This window comes from Odocoileus virginianus, chromosome 10 (assembly GCF_023699985.2).
Source record: "Odocoileus virginianus isolate 20LAN1187 ecotype Illinois chromosome 10, Ovbor_1.2, whole genome shotgun sequence".
NCBI lineage: Eukaryota > Metazoa > Chordata > Mammalia > Artiodactyla > Cervidae > Odocoileus > Odocoileus virginianus.
Window position 1 is genome coordinate 27950149 of NC_069683.1, and position 13290 is coordinate 27963438.

General features: G+C 52.2%; 1 protein-coding gene across 5 annotated transcripts in view; it reads left to right on the forward strand.

Moving 5' to 3' along the window:
* CHRDL2 (chordin like 2) overlaps positions 1-12071 on the forward strand; it is a 34405-nt gene extending 22334 nt beyond the window's left edge. The window contains exons 6-12 of one of the 5 annotated variants that reach the window (XM_020879866.2): positions 315-370; positions 2323-2491; positions 3412-3606; positions 6698-6871; positions 7684-7738; positions 11144-11236; positions 11909-12071. In XM_020879866.2, coding sequence (XP_020735525.2) covers positions 315-370; positions 2323-2491; positions 3412-3606; positions 6698-6871; positions 7684-7738; positions 11144-11236; positions 11909-11969 — 803 coding nt within the window. In that variant the 3' untranslated portion in view covers positions 11970-12071. The remainder of the gene's footprint in view (positions 1-314; positions 371-2322; positions 2492-3411; positions 3607-6697; positions 6872-7683; positions 7739-11143; positions 11237-11908) is intronic. The other 4 variants (XM_070473256.1, XM_020879867.2, XM_070473257.1 and 1 more) reach the window with 4 other exon arrangements.
* The last annotated feature ends 1219 nt before the right edge of the window (positions 12072-13290 follow it).

Below are 13290 nucleotides of genomic sequence, written 5' to 3' on the forward strand. Positions count from 1 at the left end.
GATTTGCAGCCCCTATACCATCCGAGATGAGCACTGAATGACATGCTCTGGCCTAGGCAAGGGGTTCAGTCTTAAATGACCAACAGGCCAGCATGGAGATACAGTCTGCAGTTCAGTTGTAGGGACTGCATCAACCCGAAGGTGAAGAGACGTGTAATGAGAAGCCATGGGGCCAAGGGTGCTACTGGTATGGGAGCTGCAGGAGTAGCACCAGGCTTTGGAGGGGCAGAGCCTAGAGGTGGGGAGGCCCGCAGGGCTCCGGCCAGGAAGGTTGAGGAGGTAGCGGCTGACCGGACTTCCTTTTGGGTTTCTAGATGGGTCCGGTGAGAAGTCGGCTGAGGAGGACACCACGCAGTCATACCGAGGGGTGGTGAGCGCACAGCTTTTTGGAAAGGGTGGGGAGGGGGCGACGAGGGGGCTGGTATCCTGGGCCTGAATCGCCTTTTACTGTGGAGCAGGCAATCCCAGTTATCGTCTTCATGTCTCATTTGTCCCCTGTGTTGGCTCCATTAGCCACCACCAGATTTTAGGTTCCTCTTTAGGCTTCCATTACGGCTCCCATAGGGGCTGGTGAGGAAGGAGGGGTCTGGGGAAAAAAACAAAAACACCACACAGGGCAGAGGCAGGCCTCAAGCATCCTGATTTCCCTCCTGGAAAATTCTGACGGTGTCCTGTTCAGAGCCTGTGTCTGTCCTTATGCAGGCTGCCTCTGGGCAGCATGCCTTCTGAGGGAGTGGACTCTGACTTGGGCCGGCCTTCCATCCTGCTCCTAAGGTACCAGTTCTCTGGGGCTGCCTCACCTTTCCAGCTCCGTCTTGACCCCTCTCCATCTTGGTCTAGCGTTCAGATGGGTTAAACTGCCTGACTCTCTCTGATCAGAGAGAAAAGAGCCGGGAGAATGGGCTTCCACTGGCTCACGTCCCTGTCCACCAGCGGCGCTACGCCTCCCCTCTGAACAGCTCCACCTGCGCTTTCAGCCTGGGTCACCTGGACCCTGGCACACTTGAAGCGGGACTCCTCTCCCCAGAGATTCCCCAGGGGTCTGAAATAATGAGCTCTCCCTTCTCCTCTGCCAGCTCACCCCCTTCCCAGGCTGGGCCTTCTCTAGGGGGTCTTGACCATGCCACCCACCTCCCTCCCCGTCCCTGCCACGGGTGTGCGTATGCTGTCGCTTCAGCTGTGTCCAACTCTTTGCAACCCCATGGACTGTAGCCTGCCAGGCTCCTCTGTCCTTGGGATTCTCCAGGCAAGAATACTGGAGTTGCCATGCCCTCCTCCAGGGGATCTTCCTGACCCAGGGATTGAACCTGTGTGTCTTATATCTCCGGCATTGGCAGGCAGGTTCTTTACCACAAGCGCCACCTGGGAAGCCCCTGTCCTTGTCATAGGAGGCAGCTAAGTGAAACCCACCAGACTTAGTTCCAGTAAGTAGTTTCAGCTATTCACTGAACTGCTGGATGATGTGGGGAAGTCATATAGGGGTGCTGGGCTCTTCCATTCCTTCTGGGTACCTCCTGTGTTCCTTGGCCTGTGCTGGGGCCCAGGACATAGTTTTCACTCTGGGAACTCCTGTGGGCTCAGTCCAGACACTGAAGGACTGTCTCAGAGATTTTACAGTCAGGAAGGGGCTGCAGAAGAAGGAACGTGACTCAGTGTCAGTGAGGGGGTGATAAACTCCACCCCTGCCCCCAGCCCACTTGCTCCTTTCTCAATCCCCAATTTTTGGACCAGGAAGCTCCTGCTCTGTTTCACAGCTGTCTCACATATGCTTTGCTCCCACTGCCAACCCTCTCAAGACCTAATCTGATGGTGTGGGGTTTTGGGGTGTTGCATTAAGAAAAAGGGCTCCTAAATTCCGTCATCTCTGGACAGGACCTGCCCTCAGTCCTCTCACCTGGGGGATTCTGCAGTCAGGTGGGATCTTTGGAGGTCCATTCCCTGTCCCATCACCTAAATCTTCTCAGACAAAGAATTTTCTGATGCTCATCCTCACTCTGTTCCTTAAATATTAAGTTCTCCGGGTCCCTGATCACTTACACTTTTCAGATCAAGACCTCAGCCCCCTCTGCTCACCTCAGCCCCAAGGTTCTGGCACTGCCAGCTGAAGAAGGGCTCAGTGGAGGCTAGACTTTCAAACCACTGACTTCTGAGAATTTTCAAAGATTCGTTGCCTAGGAGTGTCTTTGACCCCATCAGATCTTCCTTCTGCCTAGATCCTATGCCCGGTCACAAGGGCCACCTTCAGGCCTCTCACTGCAGCCTGTTTTTCTGCTTCTGCACTGGCAGTGGACTGTCAGTGATCATCCTTCCTGCCCTTTGCAGAGACATTCCCAGGATCCGTGTTCAGGGGACAGCGGGAGAAAGAGAGACCTGAGCACTCCGTCCCCCACTGGGCCCAGCGCCCCTTTGGGCTTCATCCCTCGCCACTTCCGACCAAAGGAGGCAGGCAGCACCACGGTCAAGATTGTTCTGAAGGAGAAACATAAGAAAGGTGGGAACCAGAGCCTCTGCAGACCCTGAGGTGGGAAAGGGGGCCCCTGTCTGCTCCCACTTCCCATCCCTGCACCTCCACCCAGTGGTTCCCCAGTATCAACTTGGCCATGGGCTGATAGACTCATAGAACCTTAGATCTAAACTTCCATCTGACAAATGAGGACACTGAGGTTCAGAGTACTGAGTTAGACACAGAACCAGTCCTGGAACCAGGACTGCAGGCCATAGAATATTCTTTTGAGCATGACATTGCTGGGAATTGAGAGGCAGAGAAGACAGAGATGAAAATAGTCCCTTTCCTTAAGGGACTCATAACCTAGAAGGGGAGACAGCATGTAAATCAATTATTACAAGATAAGGAGGTATTGAAAGAAAGGTTTTAATGAAGGAAGGGGGAAGCAGAGCTGGGCTGCAGGAGGATGGTTGGGGTGGCTCAGGGAAGGGGGTCAAGGAGACAACTGTGGCAGCAGACAGGGAGAGAGACCTCACTGCAGGTCACCCTGATAGGTGCAGTAGGAGGAGCCACAGTGGCATCCGTAGCCGCTCTCTGACAGATGGGACACGGAGGCTGCAAAACAGACGGGACCTGCTCGCACTCACATGGCCAGATAGTGTCAGCACAGGTCTCCTCTCATCAGGCCACCCCCCTCCGCACCCCACCATAGGTGCCCATGATGGGCAGGAAGGTCTCTTAATCTTCAACAAGAACTTACTGATCCCACCTCTTCCCTGAGTGCTGAGATGGTGGATGTCAGGGACAGGGGACTGGTTTATTCCCTGGCCTCTACTTTACAAGCAGTGTGGCTGGGCCAGACTGGTGAAGCAGGGGCACCCCAAGGACCTACCCCCACCCATTATTGGACTCCGGCCCAAGCCCAAGGTACTGACCCTCCTCCCTTCCTGCCTTCCTTGGCCCAGCCTGTGTGCATGGTGGGAAGACATACTCCCATGGGGAGGTGTGGCACCCAGCCTTCCGCTCCTTCGGACCCCTGCCCTGCATCGTGTGCACCTGTCAGGACGGCCGCCAGGACTGCCAGCGGGTGATCTGCCCCACTGAGTACCCCTGCCAGCACCCCGAGAAAGTAGCCGGGAAGTGCTGCAAGATTTGTCCAGGTACAAAGAGAGCCTGGGGGCGGGGAGGGCACTGGCCAGAGCAAGGCCTGGGTCTCTCTCCCCAGGGCACAGACACGTAGAACATCTCATGTGGGCATGGATAGATGGGGCATGGACTCAGAGTCGTGGGATTCAGGGGCTTTTAGATGCACAGAATGCCAAAAACATAGCAGTGAGAAATGCCCAACTCATATAATACTAGACGTACAGAACCATTTAGTGCTACAGATTCAGAGGCTCTCAGGCATACACAGAATCAAGTAATGTCCTGGATTCAGTGTAGTCATAGAATCTTAGGCTATTAGGACTTTTTAAAAAATAATAATAATATATTCTTTTATTGAAGGATAATTGCTTTACAGAGTTTCGTTGTTTTCTGTCAAACCTCAACATGAATCAGCCATAGGTATACATATATCCTCCCCTTTTGAACCTCCTTTTAAGAGGAATGGTCAACAGTTATTGTGTACTTATTACGTGCCACATAGGTATTTTGCATGAATGCATGCAATCCTTACTACAGTGGACAGGGTAGTCATCTTCATCTCCATTTTACAGAATGAGAAGATAAATACTTTGTCCCAGGTCCTGAAACTGCAAGTGACGAGTTGGGATATGAACCCTGTCTGTCTTATTCCAAAGACAATGCTCTCCTTTTTTTTTTTTCGGCCGTGCCATGAGGCTTGCTGGATCTTAGTTTCCCAACCAGGGATTGAACTCAGGCCACAGCAGTGAAAGCACCTACTGCTAACCACTTAGGCTGCCAGGGAATCCCCACAAAGACGATACTCCTGATCATTGTTGTCTTCCTTCAGTCCTCATCAACATATGGGAAAACTGAGACCCAGAGAAGGGAAGGGACTTTCCTAAGTCACACAACGAAGGAGCAGTGGAGCTGGAACTAGAAGTCCTTCTAAAACCTCTCTCGTATCACACTCATCATCGTCATTACTGCCACCATCACCTCAGCCTCTCCCAAACCTTTCCTTCTGTGTGCGTTCATTGTGAGCCTGTGTTTGGTGGTATGAGTCACTCAAAAGACTTGATTCCTTCCCTTGACCTTATGGGTCTATTTTAGAGAGAAAACACAGCCGAGCAGTTTTAAGGCAATGCAGGGCAATGTGGGATTAAGGGCATGAGTGGAAGGCATAAGCAGGAAGGTTTTAAAAGCCAAGGGTGGGAGGAAACAGCAGAGGGTGGGGGGAACAAAGCTTTTAGAAGTCAGGCTTCCAGAGTTGCCGGCTGAGTTCTTTCAACAGTGACCCTAGGATTAATGGTTGTGCAGGAAAAAACGTCAGAGCATCTCATTGAGAAGAGCAGTCTGTGACTGTCAGCAGGAGCTGTTGTAAGGGGCGGGCCCATTCCCTCAAGCCTGGAAGGAAGGCAGGTGGGGTAGAAGGCACTGTCCTGGTCACATCTCTGACAGGGCTGGCTAGCAAAACTGAAAGGAGGAGAACGGGGAGGAAACAGGAAGGAAACGCTGAGAACCGACTGTGCGCCCAGTACTGTACTATGATTTCATAGAGTTTACTTAATTCTTCCATCTCAGTTATTTCACAAATGAGATAGCTGAGTGGCTATTATTATCCTAAGTCTCCACCTGCTCCAGAATTTGCTGTCAGGAGATGTGAGTTTGCATGGGCTTGCTCCCTGACATACTTATCTACCTAACTTACTCTTCTAGGCAAAGACAGGTTACTTTACCTTTCTGAGCCTTAGATATAGAGTTGATGAAAGTGCTTTATGAATTGCAAATCAATACCTAGACATAAGGGATAACAATTACTTATAGACTAATAAACAGGATGGGCAAGGTGAGGGAGAAGCATGATGGGATGACGGATGAAGGTTCAACTTGAATTCTTTTTATTTATTTGGCCATGCATGCGGCTTGCAAAATCTTAGTTCTCCAACCAGGGACCAAACCCAGGCCCACAGCAGTAGAAGCGTAGAGTCCTAACCACTAGACAGCCAGGGAATTCCTTTTTTTTTTTTCCTTTATTTTAAAATACATTTCCTCTTTTTTTTTTTTTTTTTTTTGCTGCACTGCACAGTTTGTAGGATCTTAGTTCCCCAACCAGGAGTTGACCCCAGGCCCCCAGCAGTGAAAACGCAGGGTCCTAACCACTGGACCACCCAGGAATTCTCTTGAATTCTCTGTGAGAATGGCTGTGGCTTGCTGCTGGGCTCCTTCACAAACACACATGGTCTTGGGCTCACCCTCAGATCCTACTCCATTTCCCCCTAAAGATATTGAGACAGCTTACAGCTTTTAGCTGGATACCTCAAAGGTCTTCATAACTAGCAAAAGTCTAGAAGGTGGGGAGATATGTAGGGATTTAGTCTTTCAGTCCCTGAAAGACAATCAGGGAGTATTGATACATGGAAAGTTCTGGGGAATGTCCCTGAAATTCCAGCATGTCAAGGCTTTAGGACTGGATCCACTTTGCAGGATCCAGAAACAAACATTACCGCCATCCCCACCCCACCCCATCACCCCTACCACCACCACTACAGTCACCATCCTCACACTTATCACCACTTATTCCGTATCACACTCCATCATCATTACTACCATCAGTGCCTCAACCTCTTCCAAACCTTTTCTTCTGTGTGTGTTCACTGTGAGCCTGTGTTTGGTGATGTGAGTGACTCAAAAGACTTGAAGAATAGGATTCCCGCCTTTCCCCCTGTGGGTTTATTTTAGAGAGAAAACATACCCACATGAAACAGTTACAAGGCAATGCAAGGCAGCATAGAACTAAGGGCATGAGTGAGAGGCATAAGAAGGGTTAACAAGCTATGGGTGGGAGGTAGGGTGAAATAAGCTGTTCCAGGTGGGCTGTCTGGAGGAGGTGGAAGATGAACTGGGCCCTGAAGGGTGAGAAGTTTTCTGACATGCTAGTCAATGGGAGGAGAATAGGCGAGAGGGCCGCTCTCTGTTCCCCAGAGATCTCCTTGTCTTCCCAGGGGCACCAGAACTTTCCCAAGGACCCTAATGACCCTGGGGGGGATGTCATACCAGTGGTCCCTCTTCCTGGGCTACCAGGAGTGGGGAGACAGAGCGTTCACAGCTCCTTGTCTCTCCCAGAGGATAAGGCAGACCCTGGCCACAGTGAGATCAGTGCCACCAAGTGTCCGAAGGCATCGGGCCGAGTTCTCGTCCACACGTCAGTATCCCCAAGCCCGGACAACCTGCGTCGCTTTGCCCTCGAGCGTGAGGCCTCTGAGCAGGTGGAGATCTACCTCTGGAAGCTGGTAAAAGGTGAGCACTGGCCCATTCCCACTCTGGCCTGTCCCCCTTCCCGTGCTCCAGCCGCCCCCTCCCAGGGGTGTTAAGGGAATTGATTAAGTGCCTCTGGCCCAAGAAGACCTGCCTCAGGTCATCTTCCAGCTCTGAGTCTCAGATTCCAAGATAGAGGGAGACAGCGACTCTGACAGTTGAGATACTCTCACCCACTCTGAGATGTCAGGGCCTTGAAGTGCTCCCTCTCCTGGGGGAAAGGGGTTGTTACACTTCGTGAGGAGCCAGGGCAGAGTTATGCTTACCCGGGTGAAACAAAGAGCTGTCGATTGGTAGAATTTCAGCAGACTGGGAGGAGAGATCTTTTCAGGCAGGAGGGCCCTCACGGCATCCTCAAATCCTCAAGGCTAGTCTCATCTAGCCTTTCCTTTATGGTGGATCCTAGCCCTCTAAGGTAAGTCGACATATTTCTCATTCTGTGAGAAACTTACCCTGTTCAGCAGGCTGCTTCTATCACCAGCTGAAGGTTAAGAGAAGGGAATTGCTGAGAATTCAGCTTTGGGGCTCTTCTTGTTAAACATAAATCCCCTGGATAGAGTAAAACAAATTAAACCTTTAATTGGGAATTAGTTCTAAGGTCACTTTTCTCTACTGGTGTGGTTGGCTGACAGCGGGGAGGTGGGGGGAGTGGGGGGTGGAAGAGGGAGTGATGACAATGATAATAACAACCAATGTGTGAAGCACTTTGAAATTTACAAAGTGCTTTCACGTTCATCATCTCATTCGATCCTCAACGATCCTGAGAGTTAGGTATTATTATCCCCATTTTACAGATGAGGAAACTGAGGCTCAGAGAGGTGAAGTACCTGGCCCAAGGCCACACAGCCAGTAAGTGGAGGAGCTAGAGCCCAGGTCTTGTGACGTCAGATGCGGCTCCTTCCCTGCTCTACTCCGCCCCCTGCCGTGGGAGGAATGGACCGAGAAAGCGGAGCTGTTCAGCCTGGAGAAGAGAAGACTCAGGGCAACAGGACCGCTGGCTTCATGGCTCTGAAGGACTGTCCCAGGCAGAGGGAGCAGTTGTGCTCTGAGTGGCCACAAGGGTCAAAACAACAAGCAGGGGCTTTGGAATCAGACAGACCTAGGTTTGAATCCCGGCTCTGCCATTTCTTAGCTGTGTGGCCTTGGGCAATCACTTGACCTCTCTGGGCCTCAAATTTCTCTTCTGTGAATGGGGGAGAAGGGGCTTGAGATGCTTAAGTGAAATGACATAGGTACCACCCCTGACCTCATAATAAGTGCTAAAAATGTCTGCATCCTCCTCATCCTACCTCATCAGTAGGGTTAGAATGGCAGAGAAGCAGGTTTCCCTTAAATGAGAGGAAGTGCCTTCTCAACCTGAAAGTCTTCCTGCAGTGGAAGGGAGGGAGCAAGTTCCATTCATGGAAGTTTGTAAGCAAGGGCAGGGAGGGGACTTGACCAGAGGCTAAGGAGGTTCAGTAATCGTATGGTTGCTCTGAGCCTTGGGAGTCCATCAGTCCCTGGACAGGTGGGGTTGCAAGTTTATCCTCCCACCCGCTCTGGCATCACAGAGAGTAACAGGCCAAGCCTCTGTCCTCAGGACCTCATGGCTTGCAGGAGCTCCCTGGGAGTCGAGCTGGTCAGGAAAACCTTCATGGAGGGTGGGCCTGGGCTGGACAGGATGTAAAAAGGCAAGGGGGGCACACTGCAGCGACAGCCTCAAACTCTGGCTCCAGAGCCCGTGCTTATATGTCCGGCGCTCTGTGACTGGTGAGTAGCAGGTACTATGTATAATGTGTGCAGTTCACAGACATAAGAAACCTGAAGGGTATGTATTATATTAATTCCCCATTTTGCAGATAAGAAAACTGAGTCTGAGAGGTAAAATGACTTGCTCAAAATCACACAGTTTAAACAGTAAAGCAAAGATTCAAACCCAGGTTTTACTGTCCCCAGTGCCACCTCCACAAAGGTGACCTTATGCTTTTAGGGGAGGACCTGAGGAAGGCGCAGGATGGCAGAGAGAGGGGGAGGTCATAGCTCAAGGCCAAATCTCATTACCAGGGACACAGTGAAAAGGTAGAAGTAGGAAGGACTCTTCAATTTCACAATGCCAGGCCCTGCCACCCTCTCACTAGCAAACCTGCCCACCCCACCACCTCCTAAGCCCCTGGGTGGCTGAAATACCCCATCAGCACCCCACCCCATTCCCTCCCTGCCCCAGACAGAGAAAGTCAAAACAAACTCTCCCAAGGGCCGATTGTCAGTGGGAGACCGTTACTGTTTCCTCACCCAGACAAGTGGAAACAGCAGGCCTTGGGGCCAGGAGAGGAAGAGGAGAATTGACCTGGAGACAAAGTGAGCTAGAAACTGGGCTGAGGCCACACCAGAGTAGGGCCGGCCCCAGGCCCAGAGTCTGAGCAGAGAACTGGCTTAGTGTTAAGGATTTTTCAATTCTAGCATTTCAGGAGTAGAAGGAACCTCAAGGTTCTCAATTCCTCCCCCGACCTAGGGAAGGAAGGCCCTCTGTTAGCCTCCCTGATGGACTCCAGCCCCTGACTGCACTCAGCCCCTCCCTACCTCCAGACAGGTGGTTCACTTGCCGTTCTAGGAATGGCTCTGCTCGAGAAGCTTCTTCAGTAAGCCGAGCCTGTCCCGTCTCTTGGAACTCAGCCACCACTACCCCTCCGCCTGGGACACAGAGTTCAGCCACTCTCAGGCCTGGCACACCCTTCACAGGTCAAAAGGCACAACCATGACCCTCAGACAAGATCTTGCTTCTAGGCTCAAGAGCCCAGACCTTTCAATCACGATTTACAAGTGACAGCGTGGAGACCTCCCTCCTCCCAGTCACTTCTCCAATTTGTGTTTGGGGGTTTGTGCAGTGGCAGGCTGGGGCACCAGGACCCATCCCCATCTCATACTTGTGATGTAGCCCGGGCCTCTGGAGCAAGTCTCTCCCATATTCTCTCCCTGGCACCTGGGCGGGGGGCCTGAGCACAGTGCTGGGCATTCCCAGCTTCTTGGAGCTCAGTTCCAGGACCAGAGCAGTCTGTGCCCCTAGGTGGGATCCCACCCGGATTCCCATAAGCAAGGCCAGTTCTTGGTTTTCTTGAGGGTGGTACTGGCCTAGCAGAGGCCTTGCTGTCACATCTGTTCTTTCTGGCCACAGCCCCTGGTGGTAACAGCTGGCGCGACCTCATGGCCCAAGTGCTCAGGGTTTTGCACCATGTGTGGTGCCTGTGGCCAGCTCCCTGGGGGATACAAACATCAGGAGATCCAGTTAATACCTCATTCCCCCTCAGGGCCTGGCCTAGAGAGGGTACACATATATTTGCTTATCCATCCATCCAGGGATTCATTCGTTCATTCATTCAGCATGCCTAATGTGGACCAGGTTCAGGGAACCCAAGAAGAGAGTCCTCTCTATCCCCAGTCTGGTGGAAGAGGCAAGAACAGACACAATGATAGCACATTAGAAATAGGAACAATCACAAACAGAAGCCAAGAGCTGTGGGTAACCCAAGGAGAAAATTATAACTATTTAAGGGAGGAGGGAGAATCAGGAAGACTTCCCAGGTAAGGCTAGGAGGATGAGAAGTTCACCTGTGGCAACAGAAGACGGAGTTTGGCAGAGGGGATGGCAAATGGGAAGGCTTGACCCCTTCAGGGACCTCAAGGAGTTGGTTAGGGCTGGAGCACAGGCAAGGGATGAGGTGAACTGAGCCTCGAGCTGAAAGGGAGCCTACAACCCTGACACCTGTAGTGCTTTGGTGTCTGAAGCAAATCACCTGTTGATTTTTATCATACATTCTATGTCCAGAAAAAAAAAGACTGATCAGACCCTGCAGGCCTGGCAGCTTCCCTCCCTCCCTCCCTCCTTTCCTCCTTGCCCCTCTGTGTTGTTGACAGGTGAGGGGTGTGAGCACAGGATGATGGTGAGAGGAGCAGGGTCATGGAAGGAGGGGGTGACAAGGTAACAGGCATGTTTTCCAATGCCTGCAGCCAGGATCACAGATGAGAGGAGGGGTTAAAGGTCAGAAGTCTAGGGTAGTGACCCAGGTAAGACGCGATGGGGCCCAGAGAGGAAGGGTGACACTGAGGGATAGGGTGAACAGATTCAAAATATTGAGGAAACTGAGTCCACAGGATTTGGTGTCTGGTCAGAATAGGGGAGGGAAGGGAGGTGACTGAGTCTGTCCTGTGTCTAAGTCACCCTGTTTCACTGACCACACACCCTCCCTTTCCTGCTCATGCCCTTGTCTTTGCCCTCAGGAATCTTCCACTTGATTCAGATCAAGAAAGTCAGGAAGCAAGACTTCCAGAAAGAGGCACAGAACTTCCGGCTGCTCACCGGCACCCACGAAGGTGGGACCCTGGGCTGAAGACGGGGGCCTGGGAAGAGAGTCGGGCTAGAAGCTGGGGCCTCCTGGGGAGTTCCAGGCTGCTGGTGCCGGGAGGGGGGTGCTGTCAGCCACAGACGTCAGTTCCCGGCACAGGAATCCAGTGGGTGTCTGGGCCAGAGATTTCCCAACTCAGGCGCTCGAGAGCTCGGGAGTGGGAAGGTGAAGCAGAGCCAGCTGGATCTGGTCTTGAGGCAAGGGAGACAGGGCTGTCAGAGGGGACTCTGAGCCCCTAAATCCTGGTGCTGCGTAGCCGCTCTACTGGAACCTCTCCCACTGAAACCTCCTAACCACGTTCCTACAGAGGCCCCCGGCTTACTCCCTACCACCCTGAGGAAGATAGACCCAGGTGGGTGGGGAGGAAGTCACAGAGGGGAGGGTCACCGACAGGTGTCAGGTTGAAGGTGGGCTCCTGTGCCAGAACCCTTGGGATTATGGGGCAGGATGGGGTCCCCATCTCCTTCCCCTCTGTGGACTTCAAACCCAGGCTACCCGGTCCTCCTTGTCCCAAGTTTTCCCCACCCCAGTCACCCTGCCTCAGTTGTACACATGTCTACAGACGCACACACCACACACACACCTTACACGTACATACTCTGCACACCCACACACAGCTCTTCCTCTTTTCTCCATGCAGGTCACTGGAACGTCTTCCTAGCCCAGACCCCGGAGCTGAAGGTCACGGCCAGTCCAGATAAAATGACCAAGACCTTATAACAAAGATCTGAACAGTTGCAGATATGAGCTTTATCATTTTTGTTGTTTTATATTAATAAATAAGAAGTTGCATTACCCCTCAACCCTGCCTGTTGAGTCCATTTCCAGTCTCTGCGTGTTCTCATAGTGATTACAGGCAGGCCTGGTTATCCCCATTTTACAGGCCTGGGAACTGAGGTGCAGAAGGGGCAGAGGCTGGCCCCAGTCCTCCCAGTGAGTGGCTTTGAGAGCCAGGGCTAGTACCCACCCCATCGTGGCCTCCCCCCTGCTCTGGGCTGCTGCTATCCCCAGCCCCCCTTCCCATAACTTTTTGGCACTGAGCCTAGTGAGGGGGACTGACTAGTCAGCCAGCCGAGGGGTGTGCACGGAGCCTCAAAGTACTTTCCCAGCAGATAGGGCAGGGGTCCTGATAATCGTCAGCTACACTTTACAATGAGGACACAGAGTTGGGAGAGCAGGAATTTGCCTGAAGCCACAGAGCAGGGCGGTAGCAGATTCGGAATTGTATGCCAGGTCTCTTGCTCCAAGCTCGCACTCCTTCCCGTTCCACCGTGACCAATGTTATAAACCCGAATATTCTCACCTCAGAGGCTTTCCAAGACTTGGCAGTCAGATTGCCAACCTTGGCACCACGGTCTGGGAAGAAGGCCTAACAGTTACAATTAAAGACAACATCAGTCATTTATCCTGCCCATTGGTACAGTTCCTTTCCCTTTCAAAGACATTTTAATGCCCGTGATTCTACTTAAGGTGAACAATATAGGAATTACTCCCATTTTAGAGAGGAGAAGACAGAGGCTCAGGATCGCCCAGTGTCTTCCCCAAAGCCTCACAGTGATGAGTGGTGAAGCCAGGACCAGAGCTCAGACCTACTGACTCGCAGACCTGTGCTCTCACCTGCAGTCACATGTCACCCCCATCCCCAAATCTGATGGGAAGCCATGGAGAGACGGTGTCAAGTGGCCTGTGAGCTGGATTTTGCCACCTGCAGCCACTTGGCTCTGCTCCGAGCCCGTCTTATCCCTGGGCATCTGAGGTTGTGGAAGTCAGCTAAGCTGCCTCCCAACACTGGCCTCACTGAGCAGGGAGGGGTATCATCCTCCCCCAAATACCCCTGCCCACTCCCCAGGGCCTTTTCTAAGACAGTGGGGTTTGAGGAATATGCTTGGAATCTTCCCCTCATCCTCGGAGTAAGAAGACATCCAGCTCCTCCCAGCTTCTGCCTGTCCCTCCTGGAGAAGACTCCTCATTCCAGCCTTGCTTGCTCACCCTGTTAAATTGAAGTCCAGGGTGGCTTCTGAA